The sequence below is a fragment of the Mus caroli genome, chromosome 7 (assembly GCF_900094665.2).
Source record: "Mus caroli chromosome 7, CAROLI_EIJ_v1.1, whole genome shotgun sequence".
NCBI classification, from domain to species: domain Eukaryota; kingdom Metazoa; phylum Chordata; class Mammalia; order Rodentia; family Muridae; genus Mus; species Mus caroli.
In genome coordinates, this window is record NC_034576.1 from 128,437,085 (window position 1) to 128,458,815 (window position 21,731).

Here is a 21,731-nt window from a genome sequence, read left to right on the forward strand (position 1 = left end):
ACCAGCGCCGTGGTCCAGATGTGGGAAATGAACCATGACCCCAAATTAAGATTCTACAGAGTTTTTAAACCTAAAATCCACAAACATCTGTGCCAAGTTATTTAACCAGTCAGGATTTAGGGATGGGGGTTTCCTTGGGAACTTGACTTTGTTGTACACTGACTCTGCTCCCATTGGTTGGGGTGTTCAACTGTGGCAGGGAATTTGCCTTGTCTAATATTCTTGTCTTAACTTGCTAGCCAGGATATAAGTTACCATTCTGTTAGTCTATGTATTTTTATTGAGGAATTGATACCATTGATGTTTAGAGAGATCAGTTAGCTGTATTTATCGATTTTGTTGTTGTTCATGTGTGTGTGTGTGTGTGTGTGTGTGTGTCTGTGGGCATGCATTTTTTGCAATCGACCTTTAATAAGGGTCCAACCTCTCCTCTAGCCCACCAGCCACCGGAGATAGTGGAAGAGAAAAGTTATTAGGATATGGGGAAAGTGGACCTGTTTAAGCAATAGCTCTTTGGAGGCAAGCTTGATCTTTGGCAGCAGTTCAGTTCTGTAGCAAACACCAACTTTGACTCAGCAGCTGCAGACCAATCCTCTAGGCAGGCAGACAGCACACAGGAACCAGCAGCCACAGTGCAGTCCTCTTGGCAGGAAGACACCACACAGGAACCAGAAGCTGTAGCTCAATCTCAAAGAAACTGAAAGGCTTGCCAACTGGCTGCCACAGGAACCTCATGAGTAGTTCTCTGGTGCTCGACAAGGCTATGTAGGGCAAACCAATACATGTGTGTCCTTGGTGAAGAACATCGAGGGGAAGCAGGGCAAACCAATGTTTGATGTTCATCTCCCACTGTTTATGCCCCTTCATCACGCAACCTTTCATGTGTGTCTGTTATAGCAAAACATCCTTACATGTGTGTCTGCTTCAGGAAAACATTCTTTCACGTGCCTACTTTAGCCAGACATCCTTTCATTTGTGTGCCCCAGCAAAACATCATTTGACAGAACTAGAAGAAACTAGACGTTTCCACTTCAGTTTCCTCTCTTTTGACTCTGGGATTACTTATTCTCTGTGTTTTCTTCGGTGTGGCTAATGTTTTTAGGTTGGAACTTTCCTTCTAGCACTTTCTGTAGGCCTGGATTGGTAGACACTATAGCTTATATCTGGTTTTTACTTTTGAATGTCTTATTCTCTCCATCTATCGTGATTGAAAGTCTTTCTGGATAATCTGGGCTGTCATCTGTGATCTCTATAGAACTCTTCTGACTTTCAGAGTTTCCGCTGAAGTCAGATGATCTTCTGATAGCTCTACCCCTTATACGTTACTCGGTGCTTTTCCCTTGCAACTTGTAATATTCTTTCTTTGTCCTGTACATTTAGTGTTTTGATTATTATGTAACTAGAAGAATTTCTTTTCTTATCCAGTTTATTTGGTGTTCTGTATGCTTCTTGTACTTTGATAGACATTTCCTTCTTTAGAGTAGGGAAATATGTTTCTATGGTTTTATTGAAAAGAATTTTTGAGGGCTGGAGCAAAGACGCAATGGCTGAGAGCATCTCTGGCAGAGAACCCAGGTTCATTCCCAGCACCTACGTGGTGGCTCACAACTGCCTTAGCTCCAATTTCAGATGATCTGACCCCCTCTTCTTATCTCCTTGGGCACAAGATATGTACATGTAAACAAAAGCTCACCCACATTGGGACTTTCTCAGACCACTGTGGTGGCCATTCCTGGGTGTCAGCATGACTATATCTGGAATGAACTACAATCCAGAATTAGAGGGCTCACCTGTGATCCAGATCTTGAGGCTGAAAGACATAATTTTCCAACCCGGATCTTGACAAGAGATCTTGAGGTATAGTGGCAAGGTAGTACAAGTCTTTAATCCCAGGAGACTGAGGCAAGGAGACCTCTGAGTTCAAGGTCAGCCTGGAACAAAACAAGTTCCAGACCCAGACATAGTGGTACACACCTTTAGTCTGGGACATACCCTCTGCTGGAGGCCTACATAGGGATATTGGAAGAAGGAAGACTCACTCTTCTTCATCTTCTTCTTTTTTAAAAAAAAAGATTTATTTATTATTATATCTAAGTACACTGTAGCTGTCTTCAGATGCACCAGAAGAGGGCGTCAGATCTCATTACCGGTGGTTGTGAGCCACCATGTGGTTGCTGGGATTTGAACTCAGGACCTTCGGGAGAGCAGTCAGTGCTCTTACCCACTGAGCCATCTCACCAGCCCAAGACTCACTCTTCTTCCACTGCTTGCACTTACTTGTCAGCACATCTATTGGAACCTGCTTCTACAGAAGACCATTTCAAACAACTAGCCTCAGGGGACTGAGCTACTACTTCCCACCCACAGCTCCCCACTGCTGGGTTAGTTGGACTACAGACTGTAAGTCATCAAAATAAACCCCCTTAATATAGAGACATTCCCTAAATTCTGTAACTCCCTGATTAATCCTGGCATTACACCCATCATGTGACTGGCTCTGGCAGGTTTACTAGGAGGCAGCTCTAGGTGGCATACCTGATCTCACAGGTGGAGGTCAGTGACATCACACATCATGGCGAAAGCAAGGGGATTTTATAAAGTTTAAGCAAGGAGAGATGACGTGCCAGCTAGGAACTTCGAACTGAGCCATACACGTTCAAAACCAAGCACCTGGGCAGGTACTCTTGGGTGGGTTGCCAGAAATACAGACATGTTAGCCCAAAGTAGTTTTCCAAGCAGACGAGGGCATTTCCTCTGTGTGGGTGGAGGAAGAATGGGGATGGGGTTTCCCAGCTTGTGCAGGGGATGAACAGGGGTTCCAGCCTTACAATCCTCTCTTCCAGCTCTCGTATTCTGTCAGTGAAGCTTTCCTGTTCAAGCCCCTACATTTTCATTTCCTGATTTCCCTGAGTTTAAGTTTTCTTCATTGATCACACTTCCACTTTCAGGTCTTGAACTGTTTTGTTTGTTTCCTTCCACAGTTAGTTGTGTTTTCATAGGTTTCTTTAAGGGATTTACCCGTTTCTTCTTTGAGAATCGCCAGCATACTCATAAAGGCTACTGTAAGGTCTTTCTCTTGTGCTTCGGTTGTGAGGCCATTTTTCTGAGCCCACTGTGCTAGGCCTGCTGGGCTCTAGTGGAGACAGATTGCCCTGACTGTTATTGTGTTTTATGAGCATGTCTAGGTATTTAGGCTTGAGAAAATTGTGATTCTAGACACTGGTATCTGGTCTTGTCTTTGTTGGGGGGCTATTTTATTCCTTGGTTTCTGTTGCTCCTTCTGATTCTTAGAAGGTTGTGTATCTGTGTTGTTGCTGGTAGGAAATTTTTCTGGGATCCGGCTAAGTGTGGCCACTGGGGAATTCAGGTAAAATGTATTTCTATGTATTAGGACCTAACACTTGCCACCGGAGATGGGCTAAGAGGTGGGGGGTTTTAGTGGGTACACAAGAGGGAGTAAAGCAGGGTGTTCCACCAGGATTTGCTTATTCTTCTGGCAATGGGGACAGAGAGTTAGGAAAGGCCACAACAGATACTCTGCTACAGAGCTGGGAGAATGGAGTTGGAGGTGAAGAGGAAGAAATGAACACAGCCTAACTGCTTCCCTCTTGTAGTGTCTTTAAAATACAGTTCCATGAAGTTCCTATTAGCCTCAAACTTGCTATTTTGCTGAGGGTGACCTTGAACTTCTGGATCATTCTCCCTCTCTACCTCCCAAGTGCTAGACTTAATTCTTCATGACATAGTTGTAGGTTTTGTTTGGTTTTGGTGGTGGTATGGTCTTAGGTTTTTTGGGGTTTTTTTTTTGTTTTGTTTTTGTTTTTGTTTTTTAACACTTTGGGATAGGGTTTTACCCTATAGTTCAGACTGTTTTAGAACTCACTATATAGCCCAAGATAGCTTCAAACACAGCAATCCTCCTGCCTCCATCTACCAAGTCCTTAGATTGTTGAAATAAGTCAAAAGACTGTTTTTGTTGTTGTTTGGTTTTTTGTTGTTAATTTTCTTTCTTTCTTTCTTTCTTTCTTTCTTTCTTTCTTTCTTTCTTTCTTTCTTTCTTTCTCTCTCTCTCTCTCTCTCTTTCTTTCTTTCTTTCTNCTTTCTTTCTTTCTTTCTTTCTTTCTTTCTCTCTCTCTCTCTCTCTCTTTCTTTCTTTCTTTCTTTCTTTCTTTCTTTCTTTCTTTCTTTCTTTCTTTCTTATCTTTTGAGAGTCTTATGTAATTCAGGCTGGTCTCAAACTCCCTATGCAGTTAATGATGCCCTCAGAATCTTGATTCTCCTGCCACCGTCTTCTAAGTCCTAGACTTACAGACCTGAGCTACTAAGCATCTGGGTTTGGGAGGGGGGTTGTTTTTGAGGCAGGGTCTTGCTATGTAGCTAAGGCTAGACCAGAATTTCCACTTCTTCTGCTTCAGCCTTCCCAGTGGGATCTAACATTCCTACCACTGCAACTGCTGACATATTTCCTTTAAAAGGAAACTAATGGCTTTATTTTTTTGAGACAGTGACTTACTTAGCTCTGGCTGGCCTGGAATACTTGTAATATAGATCAGGCTTGTAAAAGTAACTTTCATCTCCTCAGATGAAGGGATGAGATGAGAGTCATACCCAAGCTGTGCCTATATACTCCTTGGGCTGAGTCAGAGTGTAGAAACACTCTCTGTTCTAAGTATCCCTGGGCCTGGGCTTGGAGCCTTTGAACAGTCTGACTGATTCAGTCTGGCTTCTCTTGGCTTCGGACATAATTGCTTGGAAAAACTGTCTCTGAATTCCACAAACTGAACTCCACTGACCACACAAACTGAATGGAACTGCACAAACTCAACTCCATTCAACTGAACTTCACCAACTGCACCGAATTCAACTGCATTGCCTGAACTCTACTGCACGCATAGAACCAATTCAACTCTCTGCTCTCTTTGCACTGATCTTAAGTAGCCTCTCTTTCCTGGGCTGTTCTGGTGAAAGTTGGGCATATCCTATCTCTGACTCATTCTGTCAAATCTTTCTCTGATTCACCACTCACCTCTCAATTAGATGTCACTTTCAAACATGGCTGCTCCCTTCTACAAACTTTCTCTACATTGTTAGGGGTTAAAGGTGTATGCTAAGGGTATATCTGTATTCCAGCCTGAGGGATTAAAGGTGTGTCATTCCAGTCAGATCACACAGATCTAGGTGTAGCAGGACTTATGTGCCTGACCCTTTAAAGGACCCTATGCCCTTCAGTGTCAGTTGCCTCTTAGAATTCTGGGAACAAGAGAGGTTATAGAAATCCAGCAGGGCTGAGAGCTTAGAGTAGGGTTCAGGAATAGGATTCAGAGATAGTAGAGAGAAGCTGCCAGTAGGCAGAAAAATAGGGTCAGAGAGCTAAGTGAGAAGACAGCTGGTGACAGCTGAGACAGGAGAAGCAGAGCTGAACAGAGAAGATATTGTAAGGAGCCAGGAGAAGAGTGTATGAAGAAACCACAAAAAGTCGCTGAATATACAGTAAAACTAGAATAAGCCTTACACCTAGGTCTTTAGATGTGATCCCTTGCCAGAGTAGCCAGGTTGCTGGATTAAAATTCCTCTACAAGGCTAGCCTGTAACCAAGAGGAAATCTGCTTTGCTGTGGGTGCTGAAGCTGTAAACGATGTCCTCTGGCTCCCACAGCAAATACTTTTACCCACAATGTAGTCCCTCAATGGCATCCCGCAAAAGATGTCAAAGCGGCAGTCAACCCCAGCCACAATAAAATGCCCTCGCAGAAGCTATCAAAAATGGCAGCTCCTGTCAAAATGGTGGCAGGGAGGAGGCCTTCTCAGCCTGCAGCCATCACAGGAGCTGTCCACTCGGATGCATCTCCTTACCCCCGCCCCCACCCCAAGCAGGAGCTGTCCGAGGTGGTAATGCCTTTCCTGCCTCGGCCTACACTCTTGGTGAATTACTACTGCAGGAGCTCTCCAGCCTCGCCAAAGGCCCTACAGAGGTGGTGCCTCAGTAAAAGCCGGTTGTGGCCAGGAGGACTTCCTACCTTAACCCATAGCCTAGATGCAGGAAAAAAGGAAGTGGGGGAAAAAAAGCCAACAATCCTTAAGCAGGGAAACCCACCAATCTCTGGGCTTCCCACAAAACCCCATCAATCCCTGAACAGGAAAACCCCACTAATCCCTGAGCTCCCCAAAGTCAGGACTTGAAATCCCACCAATCCTCAATCTGGAACTCTCTGCCCTGAAAAGCTCCACCCTCTAAGAAATCCTATCTAAGCTCTGCCCTCTATTTAATTCCGTGCTGTCTTCTCCTGGGAACGGAGGGCAGCCATCCCTGGATTTGTCCTTCACACCCAGGACCCTCCCAACAAATCTCTTTCATGAGATTTTCAAGGCAGGATCACATCAGCATCCAGGCAGGCATTATGCAGAAGGAGCTGAGAGTTCAACATTTTGTTCTGAAGGTAAACAGAAGACTGGATCCCAGGCAGCCGGGGGTGGAGGGTGGGGGGTCGGGAGGGAGTCTTAAAACCCACACCCACAGTGACATACTTTCTCCAAGAAGGCCATACCCACTCCAACAAAACCACACCTCCAAATAGTGCCACTCCCTGGGCCAAGCATTTTCAAACCACCACAGGCTGTCTGGGTGATAATCTGTGGTGGGCTCCCTCTAACACTAAAAGCCCACCAGTAGGCACATAGGAGGAGGAGATAAGGGTTATCTTGCTAGTTCAGGAGTGATGGGTACTACGATTGGGTATTAGTGCTGGAGAAATGAGGAAGGCATCCTGGTATAAGTACACTGGTGTGCATTCCAAGGAGACCACAAAGAATCAAGGACTTCCAGGTTCAAAGTCTTTTATAGAAAACCGGTTTGGAGGCAGGTGGACCCCAAGCTCTGTACTTGTTTGAACTGCTGTGACCCTCCAATGCGAGAGGTCATACATAATGAGAGATTGACCCAGACCCAGGCTGAAAGATTTACAGCCCTGGGAGTGGAGAAAGAGATTTGCAGGAAGCCATATGAAAATGGGGTTGGAGACATGTAGATTTCGCACCTCTGCCACTGACTGCGCCAGGCTTCAGAACGCCAACCCAGCCCTGGCCCGCGGGGCGGAGATGCTGGGCGGGCCGGGCAGCACTTCGCAGTAACGCGAGCCGGGTTACGGCGGAAGGGCGGCCGGGCGGAGGGAAGGAGGAGGCCGCGCGCAGCGTCCTCTAGGACTAAGACCAGGCGTTCCAGGAGGTGGCCTCGAGTGGAGTCTCAGCAGACCCTCAGCACCAGAGAAGACTACCGCAGACCCGAAGCCCTCGGAGCTCCCAGGGAGCGCGGGAACGCGGGTGCGCGGGTGCGGCCCCACGAGGCCGCAAGAAAGGCAGGATCCAGGCCGCGCGTCCACTTGCGTGCAGTCGGCGTCTCTTGACCATCCCGCCCTCCCACCCCCCGCGGCCCCTGCAGAGCCGATCCGGAAACAGCCGAGCGGATCCGGAAACAGCCGAGCGGACCCGGAAGCGGGAGTGCCATCACCAGTGAGTGCGGGAATCCGCCGTTTGGGCTGAGACGATGGCAGCTGCGCCAGCAACCCTAGGTGAGAACCCGGGGCACCGGCGGCCAGGGATCGGTGCGGGAGTTGCGCCACCGCGCACGTGGGGAACAGGGGGCTGGGGGCGGAGTCGAATGCGACTGCTCGCGGCAGCCGGCCTGCGCGGAGGCTCGGGAAGGGGGCGGGGCACAGCGCCCACCGGGGTGGGCGTGGTCTGCACGGTGGGGCGTGTCTGTGGGTGGGGCGGGGAAGGGGACGAGGCGGGGCCACTGGAAGGGATTGGACGGTCGAGCCAAGTTAGTTGGGGCTCGGGGAGGGGCAGGGCCAGGGGAATGGGATGAGGTCCATGTAGATGGAGAGTAGGACTGGGTTACTGGACTGCTGGGGGCCTGAGGTGTTAGGAGATTGGCGAGCCGTGGGAATAAATCTTGGTTACTGACCCCCCTCCCCGCCCCCCACAGCGCTGGATCCCCAGCCCCAAGAGGAGCAAAAGGATGCATCGGAGTCAAGTGAGCTCAGTCGGCTTCGTGCCGAACTGGCCGGTGCCCTGGCAGAAATGGAAACCATGAAGGCTGTAGCTGAGGTGAGCGAGAGCACCAAGGCGGAGGCAGTGGCTGCAGTGCAGAGACAGTGCCAAGAGGAGGTGGCCTCCCTGCAGGCCATCCTGAAAGGTGAGGCACCCGCTCCCAACACACCCACCTGACAGCCCGTCTGCCTGCGCCCCTCTAGCAGGGAATGCAGGGCGAGGAGGGCTTCAGATGAGCTTCAGGTAGCTCAACAGAGAAAAGACTGTGTCCCAGAACCTGAGTGCCCCTTTCTATTTTGCAGAGAAACACCACAAGTGTTGTCAGCAACTCTTGTCAGTCACAGCTAAGTGTAGCAATCATCTTTACCCATGCTCTCATGGGTGTCATGTCTTGTTCTTGCTGACGTCAGATCAGCCCTGAATAGGCGCCAGAAACTTCACATTTCTCTGAACCACCCTCATTTCCCTCTGGGCCTCGAGGCTCGAAACTCAGCCTGGTGTCTCTGAGCTTAGTCCTATGATTTCCTTCCTTCCCAGGTATCCCTACAGCACCCTACACAAATACATGCATCTCCTTCCTTCTCCCCCTCTGTCTCATGGCCTCTGTGGATTGGGAGACAGACACCAGCTTTCTTGGTCCCAGGTCCTCCGCCTTTTCCTCTTCTCCTCTGGGCAGAGGTCAGAGTGTCCTCAAGGATGTCAGACCTGCCCCTACTCTGTGTCCTGGCAGTAGTTTTACTATGGCTAGCTCTATTGGACTGCTGCTCCAGCCCCCAGATCTCCCTCTATGGTCTGCCCTTGACCTTGGATTCCATAGTAAACCACCTGAAATTCCCTTCCCATCCTACCAGGCATGGCAGTTTATCTGTAATCCCAGCTCTGAAGGTTGGAGATTGACATATCCCCAATAGCTTGCTGACCAGCCAAAATGGAGAGCTCCAAAGTCAATAAGATACCTTATTGGAAAAAATAAGTTGGAGCAAGTAAGGAAGACACCTGATACTGACTCTGGCTTATGTGAGTGTGCACACACAAGAGAAAAAGGAATAGCCTAAGTTGTAACAGTGACTGCTCTCTATTGAACACTTACCATATGCCAGAGACAGAGCTAAGTGCTCTATGAAGTAAGCTTCTTTTCTTTTTCTTTTCTTTTCTTTTCTTTTCTTTTCTTTTCTTTTCTTTTGAGGCAAAGCCTATCCAGCCTCATACTCTGTATGCAAACGACAACTTCTTCTCCTTCTTGAGTTCAGGGTCTCTCCCTCTGTGTGTGTGTGTGTGTGTGTGTGTGTCTGTGTGTCTGTGTGTATATGTGTGTGTGTGTATGTATGTGTGTGGATTTGTGTATGTGTCTGTGTGTGTGGGGTGTGGGGGTGTGTATGAGGGTGTATGTGTGTGTGTCTGTGTGTGTCTGTGTGTGTCTGTGTCTGTGTGTGTGTGTAGGAGTGTCACACCATGACATGGTACACATGTTGGGCAGGAGAACAACTTTGCATATTCATTTCTCTCTTCCCACCTTTCTGTGGGTTACAGAGATTGAACTCAGTCATCAGGCTTTCATGACAAACACCGTTAACCACTGAACCATCTTGATGGCCTTAAACGTCCACCTCCCAGGATTACGGCATGTACTACCACACTGGGTTTTATGCAATGCTGGGAATCTAACCCAGGGCTCTGTGTATGCTTGGGAAACACTCTACAACTGAACTACATCCCAGCCCTGGTTTTTTGGTTTTGTTTTGTTTTTACTGGCAGGATCCCCCCCCCTTCCCCCTTGCTCTGGCCCCCTGCTCCGTAGGTTTTTTTATTTGTTTCTCATTACCGATGGCTGTGAGCCACTATGTGGTTGGTAGGATTTGAACTCATGACCTCCGAAAGAGCAGTCAGTGCTTTTAACCACTGAGCCATCTCACTAGCACTACTGGCAGGATCTTAACCACTGTAACTAAAGCTAGCTAGAATTCATTTTATTGTCCAGTATGGCCTCGAACTCAAAGGTAGACCACCTGCTTCAGCCTCCCAGGTACTAGGGTTTGGAGTAGGAGCTACCATCCTTGGCTGTGTTTAATCTTTGAGAAAGGAGTCATTAGCTGACTGTTTACAGGAAAAGCACAGAAACACAGGCAGGCTAACTTTCACAGAGTGATATAGCCACATAGCAGCAGATTTGAACCCAGGAGGTCTGACAACTTCCATATCTAATGCTAGTACATGTTAAGTTAGTGGGCTGGGGCCAGTGAGAAGCTCTGTGGGCAAAGCCTGATGACTTTACAACCCCAGAACCCACAAGGTAGAAGGAGAAATCCTCCTCTCATGCTGGTCTCTGACCTCTACCCTTACAGCAGAAACAGAACCAAGCCCTGAAAATTATCCTCTAACCTCCACATGTGTGACCTGGCACAAGATCATACACCTACACAAATAAAATTAAATGTGTGTGTGTGTGTGTGTGTGTGTGTGTGTGTGTGTGTGATTTTTGTTGTTGTTGTGTTGTTTTGTTTTTTTCAAGACAGGGATTCTCTGTGTAGTAGACCAGGCTAGCCTGGAATTCAGAGATCTGCCTGCCTCTTCCTCCAGAGTGCTAGGAGTAAAGGCCTGCACCAACACTCTCAGGCAGAAATAAAATAACTTTAAAAGTTTCATATAGTTTGTGTGTGTGTGTGTGTGTGTGTGTGTGTGACCCTGACAGAGGACAACTTGTGGGAGTTCCTTTTGCTGAGTGGGTCCTGGAGATGGAACTCAGATTATTGGTCTTGGCAGCAAGCACCTTTATCTACTGGGCCATTTTCCCAGCCCATAAATAAATCCAAAATAAGTAAAAGAGCTGGGCAAGGCGCTGCACTCCTTAGTCTCAGTACTGGGGGGATATCTGTGACTTCCAGGCCAGCCTGGTCTATAGAGTAAATTCCAGGCCAGCCAGGGCTACATAGTTAAACCCTTTCTCAAAAAACCAACCAAGCAAGCACAAATACCTCAAATATTGGCCAGGCATGCTATTACATACCTATAATCCCAGCACTTAGGAGTCAGAATCTGAAAGATCTCAAGTTTCAGGCCTGCTTTGAAAAAAGACAAAACAAACGAGTAAGGAGCTGAGAAAATACAAAAGGTTAACGTGTACCTAACATCTCTGCCGTCTGCCACTAATCTGTGGCTTAATTTCCAGACCTCTGAGTCTGGCGCCTTGAGAGCCATGTGCTGTCTGTCACCTTTTCTGCCTTTCCCTTCATCCTTTGCACACCGTTATACTTGGGCTCTTCTGATGTGCCAGCATGCCCAGACACATCAGCCCACGCTGGTCCTGTCGCTCTGTCGTCCCTTCTTCTTCTTCTCTACCAGCACCCTGTCCTGTCCAGGCCCAGGGGACACACCCACTCCATCCCCTGGGATCCACAGCTGAGGAATGGACGTTCTCACCCCACATCACACCCCTACTGTTGTCATGGCTGTGTTCACCAAGCTGTGAGCGCCAGGTGGTAGGCCTGTCTGGTTAATCGCTGTATTTACAATCACTAATATCAAATATTGATTTTCTTTCTTCCTTTCTCTCTCTCTCTCTCTCTTTCTCTCTCTCTTTCTTTCTTTTTTTCCCCCAAGACATGGTTTCTCTGTGTAGCCCTGGCTGTCCTGGAACTCACTCTGTAGACCAGGCTGGCTTCAAACTTAGAAATCCTCCTGCCTCTGCCTCCCAAGTGCTGGGATTAAAGGCATGTGCCACACTACCTGGCTCAACTATTGATTGTCCCAGACATAGGAATCAGAATAGTTAGCTAGATCTTCAGCATTTATACAAATAACTGGGCAGTTTGTGTTTCTGCAGATCAGATTTTTCAGTTTTTTTTTTCTGTATGTATTTGTACAAGTATGCATATGTATGTGTGCATACAATGTGCACATGTGCTCGCTTCATGTGAAAACCTGAGGCCAGTGTCAGGTGTCTTCCTCAATCGCTCTCTGCCTTGTTTATTTACTTAGTTATTAATTAATTAATTTATTTATTTGCAGCAGGGCCTCTTACTGAATATGGAGCTCAGGGTTAAGCTAGGCTGACTGGCCAGCAAGCCTGTGTCTGCCCCCTCATCTCTGGGATTACAGGCACACGCTGTTGTGCATGTTTGTTTTAACCTTGATTTGTATTTTATGTGTATGGGTGTTTTGTCTGAGCCTACGTCTGTGCCTGCAGAGGTCACAAAGGGTGTTGGATCCTTTGCGACTTGAGTTATAGGTGGCTGTGAGCAGCTATGTGGATGCTGGGAATTGAACCATGAGTTCTCCAGAGAAGCAGCCTCTGAGCTTGGTCTCTTAATCTGGTACCTGGGGTTTGCACAAGGTGAGCACTTTACCGTCTGAGCCGGCTCCTAGCCCTACATTTGTGATACATTTCCCTTAGAGTTTAGTTTGGTTTGCTTGATAGCAGGCCTCACCATGTAGCACAGGCTAGCCTCAATTTTGTAATCTTCCTCCCTTAGGCTCCCAAGCACCGAGATTACAGGCCTACCATAATTTTGTTTGTTTGTTTTTGTTTTGAAGCAGGGTCTTTCTACATAGCCCTAGCTCTCCTGGAATTGGCTCACAGAAATCCCCCTGCCTCTGCCTCCTGAGTGCTAGAGCCACCATGCCTGGCTTTCTGCTACCACAGTTGATTCTTCAGTTGTACACTTTACCCCTGAGTAAGTCATAGCGAAAGTGACAATAGCCATAACAAGAATTCCAGCTTGCTGGGTGATGGCAGCGCACACCATTGATCACAACACTCGGGAGATAGAGTCAGCCTGGTCTAGAGAGCAAGTTCCAGGGCAACCAGGCCTATGTAGAGAAACCCTGTCTCCAAAAAAAAAAAAAAAAAAAAAAGAAAGAAAGAAATAAAAATCTAGCTCATTACGTCTGCAGTTTCTGTCATAGGCTGCGTGCGTAAGCAGAGCCTTGAACTGTATCTGACATGTCTTGGGGTCCAGGTCTTGTTTTAGCCACAAAGTCAAGTATAATATCACACTGTTCTGAGAGAGGGAAGCAGGCATTTGGGGACCCTAGATACTACCCATCAGCCAGCTGTTGGCTATTTGGAAACTGTCAGTGACCAGTCTGCCCGACTTGACTATCTTACAAAGCATCATTTAGTCAGCTCTCCCATTCACTACAAGCTTCAGGCTGTGTCTCAAGGTGTCCCATCTGTCCTTGGTTTCCAGCATGCCAAGGCTAACCATAAAGGTCACTTTCTCATATTTGAGTGAATGTGTTACCAGTGATTTGACAGGAACGCTTTCGACTTTCTCTCCTGCACACACCAGAACAATCTCCCGCGAAGGGACTTTTCCACGTGGGTTGTGGGGAACTGTAGTTTGTTTAGTGTTTGCTGTGCTTGGACAAGGTGGACTCTGTTTTTGTTCTTGGCCCTTCCTTTGTTTTTACTAATAACAAGGCCTCTGGCAGTGGTGGCTCACATCTTTAATCCCAGCATTCAGGAGGCCAGCCTGGTCTGTAGAGCAAGTTCAAGGATGGCCAGGACTGTACCAAGGAGGAAAAAAAAAAAAAAGCCAAAACCCAACCCAAACAAACACAAATTAAAAAGTAATAGTAACAAGGGCTCATACTTGGCTGTTTTTAGTAAAAATATCCTGTGGTCAGTTCTTCAGTTGGGATATATCTGAGCAGCATATTGTCCAATTGGTCCTCACTGTATGCCAGATGTTTGACTTCTATATGTCCTCTTAGTTCATCATCAAACACTCAGGGTCACACACTCCTTTTTGCTACTGAGGACCCTGGTGCGAGAGGTGCTGAGGTCTTGCCTGGGGCCATTTCTGCCCAGCTCACCACGATAACTACTGTGGTTGATCACCTTGGAGAGGGCAGGCACCAAGTACCCCCCTTCCTGCCCACAGACTCCATCAGCAGCTACGAGACCCAGATCGCAGCCCTGAAACAGGAGCGGCAGCAGCAACAGCAGGACTTTGAGGAGAAGGAGCGAGAGCTGGGCCACCTCAAACAGCTGCTGGCCCGGGCCCACCCTTTGGATTCCTTGGAGAAGCAAATGGAAAAGGTGGGGGTGGGACAACGGCCTGCCCTATCCCTGGGGTTTGAAATGATAGTGATCGTTGTTGTCCCATAGCCTGTCACTGGACACAGTAATGATCCTGGGTAGAACACAGAGCTTCCCCATTGTTGAGAGCTTAGTAGGATCCTTGCTAGACATTTATTTACCTCTAGAAACACGGCCAGTCCTGAAGAGGAAGGAAAGTAGTAACCCTTTCCGTGCCAGACACTGTACTGAGTGCTCACCTGTTTGAACTGTCTCGTTCTCGGCTCCTGCTGTCTAATGCTTTCTTAACACTTATTAATCACAATAGAAAGCTGGGTATGGTGACAGATACTGGCAGTTCCAGCTGTTTGGGAGGCTAAGGCAGGAGGATGGCTTGAGACCAGGGCTTCAAGAGAGCCTGGATAACATAATAAGACACTTAGTGTTTGTCTCCCTGCCTCTCTGCCCCTTTCCTCGCCTGCCCCCTTCTCTTTGAAACAGGACCTCGCTGTGTAGCCGAGGCTGGCTTTGAACTTGGCAAAGGCCTCCTGCCTCAGCAACTCAGTGCTGGTATTTATGGGAATGCACATCCATAGCCAGCTAGAAACCTGGAGTGTTTGTGTGTGTGTGTGTGTGTGTGTACATGCATGCAAACATATTTCCTGCGTTCTAGGCAAGCACTCTGTATTTTTTTTTAACACCTGCACATTGTGGTGCATTTCTATAATCCCAGCACTGGGAAATCTGGGCAGAAGAATTATGAGTTTGAGGCTAGCCTAAGGGTACATAGTAATACCTCCATCTCAAAGACAATAAAAAGAATTAAAGTCTGGGTGCATGTATTTCCATATGATCCCTTTTATTAGCGGTATGTGCTCATGCCTTATTTGATCTCACAGAAGCTCTGTGAGGTAGGTATTTAGTTAGAACCCAAAGAAACAAGCGCTAGAGTATATTTCCTGCCTATGAAAACAAAGACCCAACGGGAGCCCAGGACTAGACTAGGGCTGTGGTTCAGTTGCTAGAGTGGTTGACTAGTATGCAGGGTTAACCCTGGGTTCAGTCCCAGCACTGCCTAAAACCCTGCATGGCGACACATGTCTATACTCGGAGGAAGGAGGATCAGAAACCCAAGTTCAAGGCCAGCTTAGGATGCAAGATCCTACCTCAAAAATCAAAACAAAACCAGGGCCCGGGAAAGAGAGGCTTTGACGTACTGCTTCCACTAGGAGGTGCTGTTCACAGGTTTTTGAGGCCATACTCCGCTGGACTGTGTAGTTGGCCTGTGCACAGCCTGTGTGTCCCAGGACTTCAGATGGCTTACCCTGTCTGTGACACATGGAATGTTAACTTAGTTTGTCTAAGGAGAGTTTGGGGGGATTCAAGAGGTTGATTGAAATGGAATCGGTTGAGAAAGGTGGTAACAGATGAAGCATGACTGGCTGTTGCCTGGAGATGTGTCAGGGGTGGGACTGGTTTTTTTGTTGTTTGTTTTTCTTTGTTTGTTTTACTGACCCCATGCGGATCCCAAGCTTGAAAGGAGACAGCTAAGAAATGGTCCTCCTTATGGTTAGGACAGGAGGAAGGGCAGGGGTGTCAGCTCAGTCTTATGAGAGAAAGCCTGTCGGGTACTGGCTGCATGGGATTGGAAACCTACAGCAGCAGTGGTTTAAGTAAGATAGGAAGTTGGTTTGTTATGTTTTTCATCCTTTAAAGTCCAGACTGATGGAGCAGTTGAGCCAGCCGTTAGAAACTCGGGCTGCTGGTACTGGAGCGAGAGCTCAGCAGCTCAGAGCACTCGCTACCTTTCCAGAGGATCCAGGTTTAGTTTCCCCGCACTTAACCTGGTGGCTCACAACTGTCCCTAACTGTAGTTCCAGAGAACCAGCTGCCCTAGTCTGGCTTCTGAGGGCACACGCAGTGTGTGTCTATATGCCAGCCAAACGTGCATATACATAAGATGAAAAATTAAAATTTTTTAAAAGAGAAATGTAGGCTTCTGTATTGCTGTTTGACTGTAGCTGGTAGGTCGCCTCATGGTCCAAGGTGATTGCTTGAATGCCAAGCAATCATATCCACATTCCATCCAGCAAGAGAGGATAAAGAAAGGCACACCTTCTTATAGGGAGATGGTCTGTAAGTTCACGCATGGAATTGTGCTTACATCTCATTAGCTAGAACTAAGATATGTGATCACTTTTAGTTCCAGAGCAGCTGAGGTGTAGATGGTATCGGAAAACTGGAACCATTTTCAAACTGTGCCCAGTTAAAATATCTGAGGTCCTGTGATATAAAAAGGTGCATTGTTGAGGCCGGGGGGTGGGGGGGGGACTGGGGTGGATTTGTCCCCCAAACACTTCTATACATTTATGAAATTCTCAAAGAATAAGTAAAAATGGTTTTAAACGATGGATGCTGGGGAGGAATTTTATAAGAATAAGAGGACAGGAGGAAGCCAGTCATGGCCTTGGCTCCTTTCCCTGGAAGCACTTAGAGCCCGCGTGTCCTGGAGTCTTGAGTGGGTGGTATAACCGTCAGGAAGGATGAGAACAGTTAGTGGGCATCGTTCATGATCAAGGGGCTGTCACTTCCCAATGCCCCCGTCGCTCCAGGCTCATGAAGACTCGGAAAAGCTTCGAGAGATCGTGTTGCCCATGGAGCAGGAGATTACCGAGCTGAAGGGGAAGCTGCAGAGGGCGGAAGAGCTGATCCAAGAGATCCAGGTGAGGGGTAGCCGGAAGTGCTGAGGGAAGGAGGGGTGCCCAGGTCGCTGGCCCTAGCTTCTTCCCTGCAATCCTCCCTAGAGACGACCAAGGCAGCCTGCCTCCCTGCATGGCTCCTCAGAGTTGCTCCCTCTGTCGAGGAACCCCTCACCCCCACTGGAACCCTTGGAGGAGCCGAGTGGAGACGCTGGCCCAGCCGCTGAGGCCTTTGCCCACAACTGCGATGACAGTGCCTCCATCTCTTCCTTCTCCCTCGGTGGGGCCGTCGGCAGTGCCTCCCTACGAGGCCCCCAAGGCCTCAGCCCTGAGCAGGAAGAGACTGCTTCTCTGGTGTCTACTGGCACTCTGGTCCCTGAGGGTATCTTCCTGCCCCCTCCTGGGTACCAGCTTGTTCCAGATAGCCAGTGGGAGCAACTGCAGGAAGAGGTGAGTAGACTGGGCTAGGTTCTGTGGACATTTCTGTCTCCCTGGATATATGTGGGCTTGCACTATAGAAAGCTACAGTGAAGAGACCAGTGGGGTGGGGTGGGGGGAGGTCCCCTCCCAGCAAGGGAACTTTGGAAGGGCACGTGCACGGGGGGGGGGGGGTGTAGAAGGTGATGTTATGGTGGGAAGTGTCAAGAACAAAACTGAAAAGGGTCAGAGTGTGGCTCAGCAGTAGAGGACTTGCCTAGCCTGTGCAAGACCCTGAATTCAGTCCCCAGCAGAGGGGTGGGGAGGAGTACATTGCAACTAGCCCAGAAGATGACTGCTGTAGAAATTATTTCATCTCAGCCCCGGGGCTTTCTACCCGGCCTTTGACCCTTTAGTTCCCAGATAAAAGACACACACAGCTTTTTTTTATTTACAATAAGCCTCTAACAGCACGAGAGCTGGGTGCTTACCTACCTCTGTTGTCAGAATCTACTTTCCTATCGATAAGCCTGGAGTCATTACTTACTGCTTACTATGTCTCATCTGGGCTGTGCTTAACTCCGACTGGCCAGCCCTCAGAGCCCAGTTTTTATGGCTCGCCTTACCATGGCTGTTTCTCCTTCTTCCTCTTGCACTGCTTCCTCCCATGGTTCTTCTCGGACCCCAAACCTGGGAAACCTAACCCTCACCTATGTCTCTTCTGCTGAGCGAGTGAACTATTGGCTTTGGTGTCTTTTTTTGTTTGTTTGTTTTTCGAGACAGGGTTTCTCTGTGTAGCCCTGGCTGTCCTGGAACTAGCTTTGGTGTCTTTATTCACCAATCAGAAATAATTTAGGGGCAGGGTCACTTAGGGTTTAGTGCAGACTCCAGGTCTTGGGGGGCCCACACTTCGCATTACAATACACAGTAAATGTCAAAACCTCCACAGATAGCAGCAGAGATGAGAGAAGTGAAATGTCTCTCTCCGTCCTCCCACGTGGGAGGAGCAGTGGGACCTCCTGAGGGATGGATGGGTGGGGGAGGGGAGGGGAGGGGAGGGGAGGGGAGGGAAGGGAAGGGAAGGGAAGGTACCATCCCTGCCAGCAGAGCTGAAAAGTGAGTGAGGTCTGGGTCTGGCAGGGGCGGCAGCTGCAGAAGGAGCTGGAAAGCGTCAGCCGGGAGCGGGATGAGCTGCAGGAGGGACTGAGACGGAGCAATGAGGACTGTGCCAAGCAGGTGAGTTCAACCTCCGTGCCAGCTCCACATCATCCCCTGGCCTCCTGCTGCTGCATCCCTCTCCTTTCCCACTCTTTCCTCCTCAGATGCAGGTGCTCCTGGCCCAGGTCCAGAACTCAGAGCAGCTGCTCCGAACTCTGCAAGGAACTGTGAGCCAGGCCCAAGAACGTGTGCAGCTGCAGATGGTGAGTGGGCTTGGGGTAAGAGGGTCAGGACCACCCGGGGCCCCAGAGGGCATGGAAAAACAGGACATCAGTCCTGCTGTCCCCCCTCCTGCTGTCCCCCTCTGCCCCCCGCCCCCATCCAGCTGCTCTCACTAGGTGAGTGAAGATTTTGGGGGTAGCCTGACTGGTCAGAGCTGTGTAATCTTGAACTAACCCCACAACCTTGAAGTGTGCTCCCTACTGTCTATGAGCTGAGCTAATGGAGCCTAGGCTGCAGAGTCAGAAGAGCCGAAAGAAAAGCGACACTGAGCAACCCCACTCCGAAGCGTGTGAGGGCCATGTGGTCAGACGAGAAGTCAGATCTGGAAACGTGTCCTATTGCCTCCTAGTTTTAAAGCTGGCAATTATTTTAGCACTTAAAAAAGCGTGTTTCGAGAGAAACAGAGAAACCCTGTCTCGGGAAAAAAAAAAAAAAAAATGTGTTGCTGCCAGAGGTAGCACAGACTTACCTGTCACAACTCTCAGAAAGCTGAGATCAAAGGATCACCAGTTCAGGCCAACCATGACACACAGTGAGACTCTGTCTCAAATCAGGGGATGGGGGTGGGAATGGGAAGGTGTGGGGGTGGGGAGTGCAGCTAGAGAGATGGCCTAGCACCTAAAAGCGCTGGCTGCTCTTTTCACAGGACCCAAGTTTAGTTCTCAGCACCCATGTGGCAGCTATAACTACAGTTTCAAGAGATCTGACATCCCCTTCTTGCCTCCATGAGCACTAGGCTCACATGTGGTGTTTAGATACACACACAACACATATATAGGCAGATACTCATGAACATGAAACAAGCCTTTAAAAAATATGCCATTTAATGAAATACCCACAGTGGGCTGAGGCTGCCAGTGTGCCCACAGACACACAGACAGAATCTGAAGAGCTTAGAAACTGAGAGGGAAAGAAAAAAGTTTCTTCTTGAACCAGTCGGTGAGGGTATACAGCCTTAATCCCAGCATTCAGGAGGCAGAGACAGGAAGATCTCTGGGTTTGAGGCTAGCCTAGTCTACATAGTGAGTTCCAGGATAGCCAGGGCTACACCAAAAAAAAAAAAAAAACAAAAACCCAACTCAAAAAATTTTTTTTTCTTTTTTTCAGCAGGTCGGGAGGCCAGGGCTTTCTAGATGTCAGTCTAGCTAGCCATGGGACTTGGGGGTTAGCCTCTGGGACTACAGACACCCATCTGTCTAATTGCCTTGTGCTTTGAACTGTCCCTAGGCAGAACTGGCCACTTCTCACAAGTGCCTGAGCCAAGAGGTTAAAAGACTGAATGAAGAAAATCAAGGGCTCCGGGCTGAGCAGCTGCCATCCTCCGCCCTCCAGGGCTCAGAGCAGCAGGAGGACCAGGACGAAGCCCTGCCAAGCTCCATACAGGTAAATCACACCAAAAGCCCAGTGTCAGCCACCTGTGGCTGTCCCCTCTCCAAGGGGACCTGAGGACAGACCCTGCTCGCTTGGATTATCTGTATCTGAGACTCACTTTCTTCATCTGATGAATAGAACCATGCTGTCTTCCCAGGACTGGCATGAAGAAAAGGAATTAGAAAGTGCTGGCCAAAGTGAAGGGGACAGTGGTTATGTTTGCCATTTTTACTGCACCCCTTACTGTCCCCACTGCTGGGGTTAGCCACCGTACCACAAGTGCTGAACAATCACTGTACACTTGGACCATACTTTGAACCCTTGGCTTTTTTTTAAAGATTTATTTATTTATTTATTATATGTAAGTACATTGTAGCTGTCTTCAGACACCCCAGAAAGAGGGCATCAGATCTCATTGTGAGCCACCATGTGGTTGCTGGGATTTGAACTCAGGACCTTCGGAAGAGCAGTCAGTGCTCTCAACCACTGAGCCGTCTCTCCAGCCCACCCCTGACTTTTTTTGAGACAGGATCTATCTCTGCAACAGGCTGGCCTCCTGAGTGTAGAATCGCAGGTAAGGCCTGCTGGCCACACAGCTGTTTGCTGTTTCTCAGCGACATTGGGTCCTGAAGATTGAGTTCCTCGGAGTCTTTGTACCTGGCCTCCATGATAGGCTCTGGTTTTTGTTTGTTTGTTTTTGGTTTTTGGTTTTCGAGACAGGGTTTCTCTGTGTAGCCCTGGCTGTCCTGAAACTCACTCTGTAGACCAGGCTGGCCTCAAACTCAGAAATCTGCCTGCCTCTGCCTCCCAAGTGCTAGGATTAAAGGCATGCGCCGCCGCCGCCACCACCACCCGGCTAGCTCTTGTTGTTTTAATGTATAAATAATTTGTTCATAAACTAGTAAGTCAACTAGTTCCTCTTCTACCCTGAGAGTTATCGCTGACATCCACGCTAGTATGACCCCGTATCTTCAGTTTCTCACTTTCCTGTTCTTGTTTGGTTGGTTGGTTTGGTTTGTTGAGATGCCCTCCTATAGTCCAGGCAGCTTGGAATACCCTGTATGCCCAGGATGCCTTAACATCTGATTGTCCCACTTCCACCTTAGGAGAGCTACCACCTCTCCTCAGGTGTTTGTTTGATTGGTTGGTTGGTTTGGTGTGGGTTTTTTGTTTGTTTGCTTGCTTGCTTGTTTTAAAGGCAGTTTCTCTGTGTAGCCCTGGCTGTCCTGGAACGTAATCTGTACACCAGACTTGCCTTGAAATCAGAGATCCACCTGCCATGTGTCCTGAGTGCTGGGACTAAAAGTGTGCACCACCACCTGGCTCTGTCCTCAGTTTTCACATAGTGCCATAGGTCAACCCTGGGGCTTCATGCCTGTGAGGAAGCACCCTTAACAAGGGAGCCACATCCCAGGTCCTCCCTATCCTTCTTACTGGAGTTTTCGTTCCATGCATAATGGAGTTTAACTTCAGTTCTTTGGGGGCTTATAAGTATTCTGAAACTTTCTACACTGTTCTTGAAAGTCATCTTCTTCTTTTTTTTTTTTAATAATACTTTCTCTCTTTAAAGATTTATTTATTTATTATATGTAAGTACACTGTAGCTGTCTTCAGACACACCAGAAGAGGGCGTCAGATCCCATCACAGATGGTTGTGAGCCACCATGTGGTTGCTGGGACTTGAACTCAGGACCTTTGGAAGAGCAGTCAGTGCTCTTAACCACTGAGCCATCTCTCCAG

At 48.3% G+C, this 21,731-nt stretch overlaps 1 protein-coding gene across 1 annotated transcript in view; it reads left to right on the forward strand.

The window, feature by feature from the left end:
* The first annotated feature begins 7,136 nt into the window (after nt 1-7,136).
* The window catches only part of Rabep2 (rabaptin, RAB GTPase binding effector protein 2), a 16,842-nt gene continuing 2,247 nt past the window's right edge, over nt 7,137-21,731 (forward strand). The window contains exons 1-8 of the mRNA XM_021168934.2: nt 7,137-7,564; nt 7,981-8,190; nt 13,928-14,085; nt 16,677-16,787; nt 16,869-17,213; nt 18,321-18,416; nt 18,503-18,601; nt 19,848-20,003. Of these exons, the coding sequence (XP_021024593.1) occupies nt 7,540-7,564; nt 7,981-8,190; nt 13,928-14,085; nt 16,677-16,787; nt 16,869-17,213; nt 18,321-18,416; nt 18,503-18,601; nt 19,848-20,003 (1,200 nt within the window). The 5' untranslated portion in view covers nt 7,137-7,539. The remainder of the gene's footprint in view (nt 7,565-7,980; nt 8,191-13,927; nt 14,086-16,676; nt 16,788-16,868; nt 17,214-18,320; nt 18,417-18,502; nt 18,602-19,847; nt 20,004-21,731) is intronic.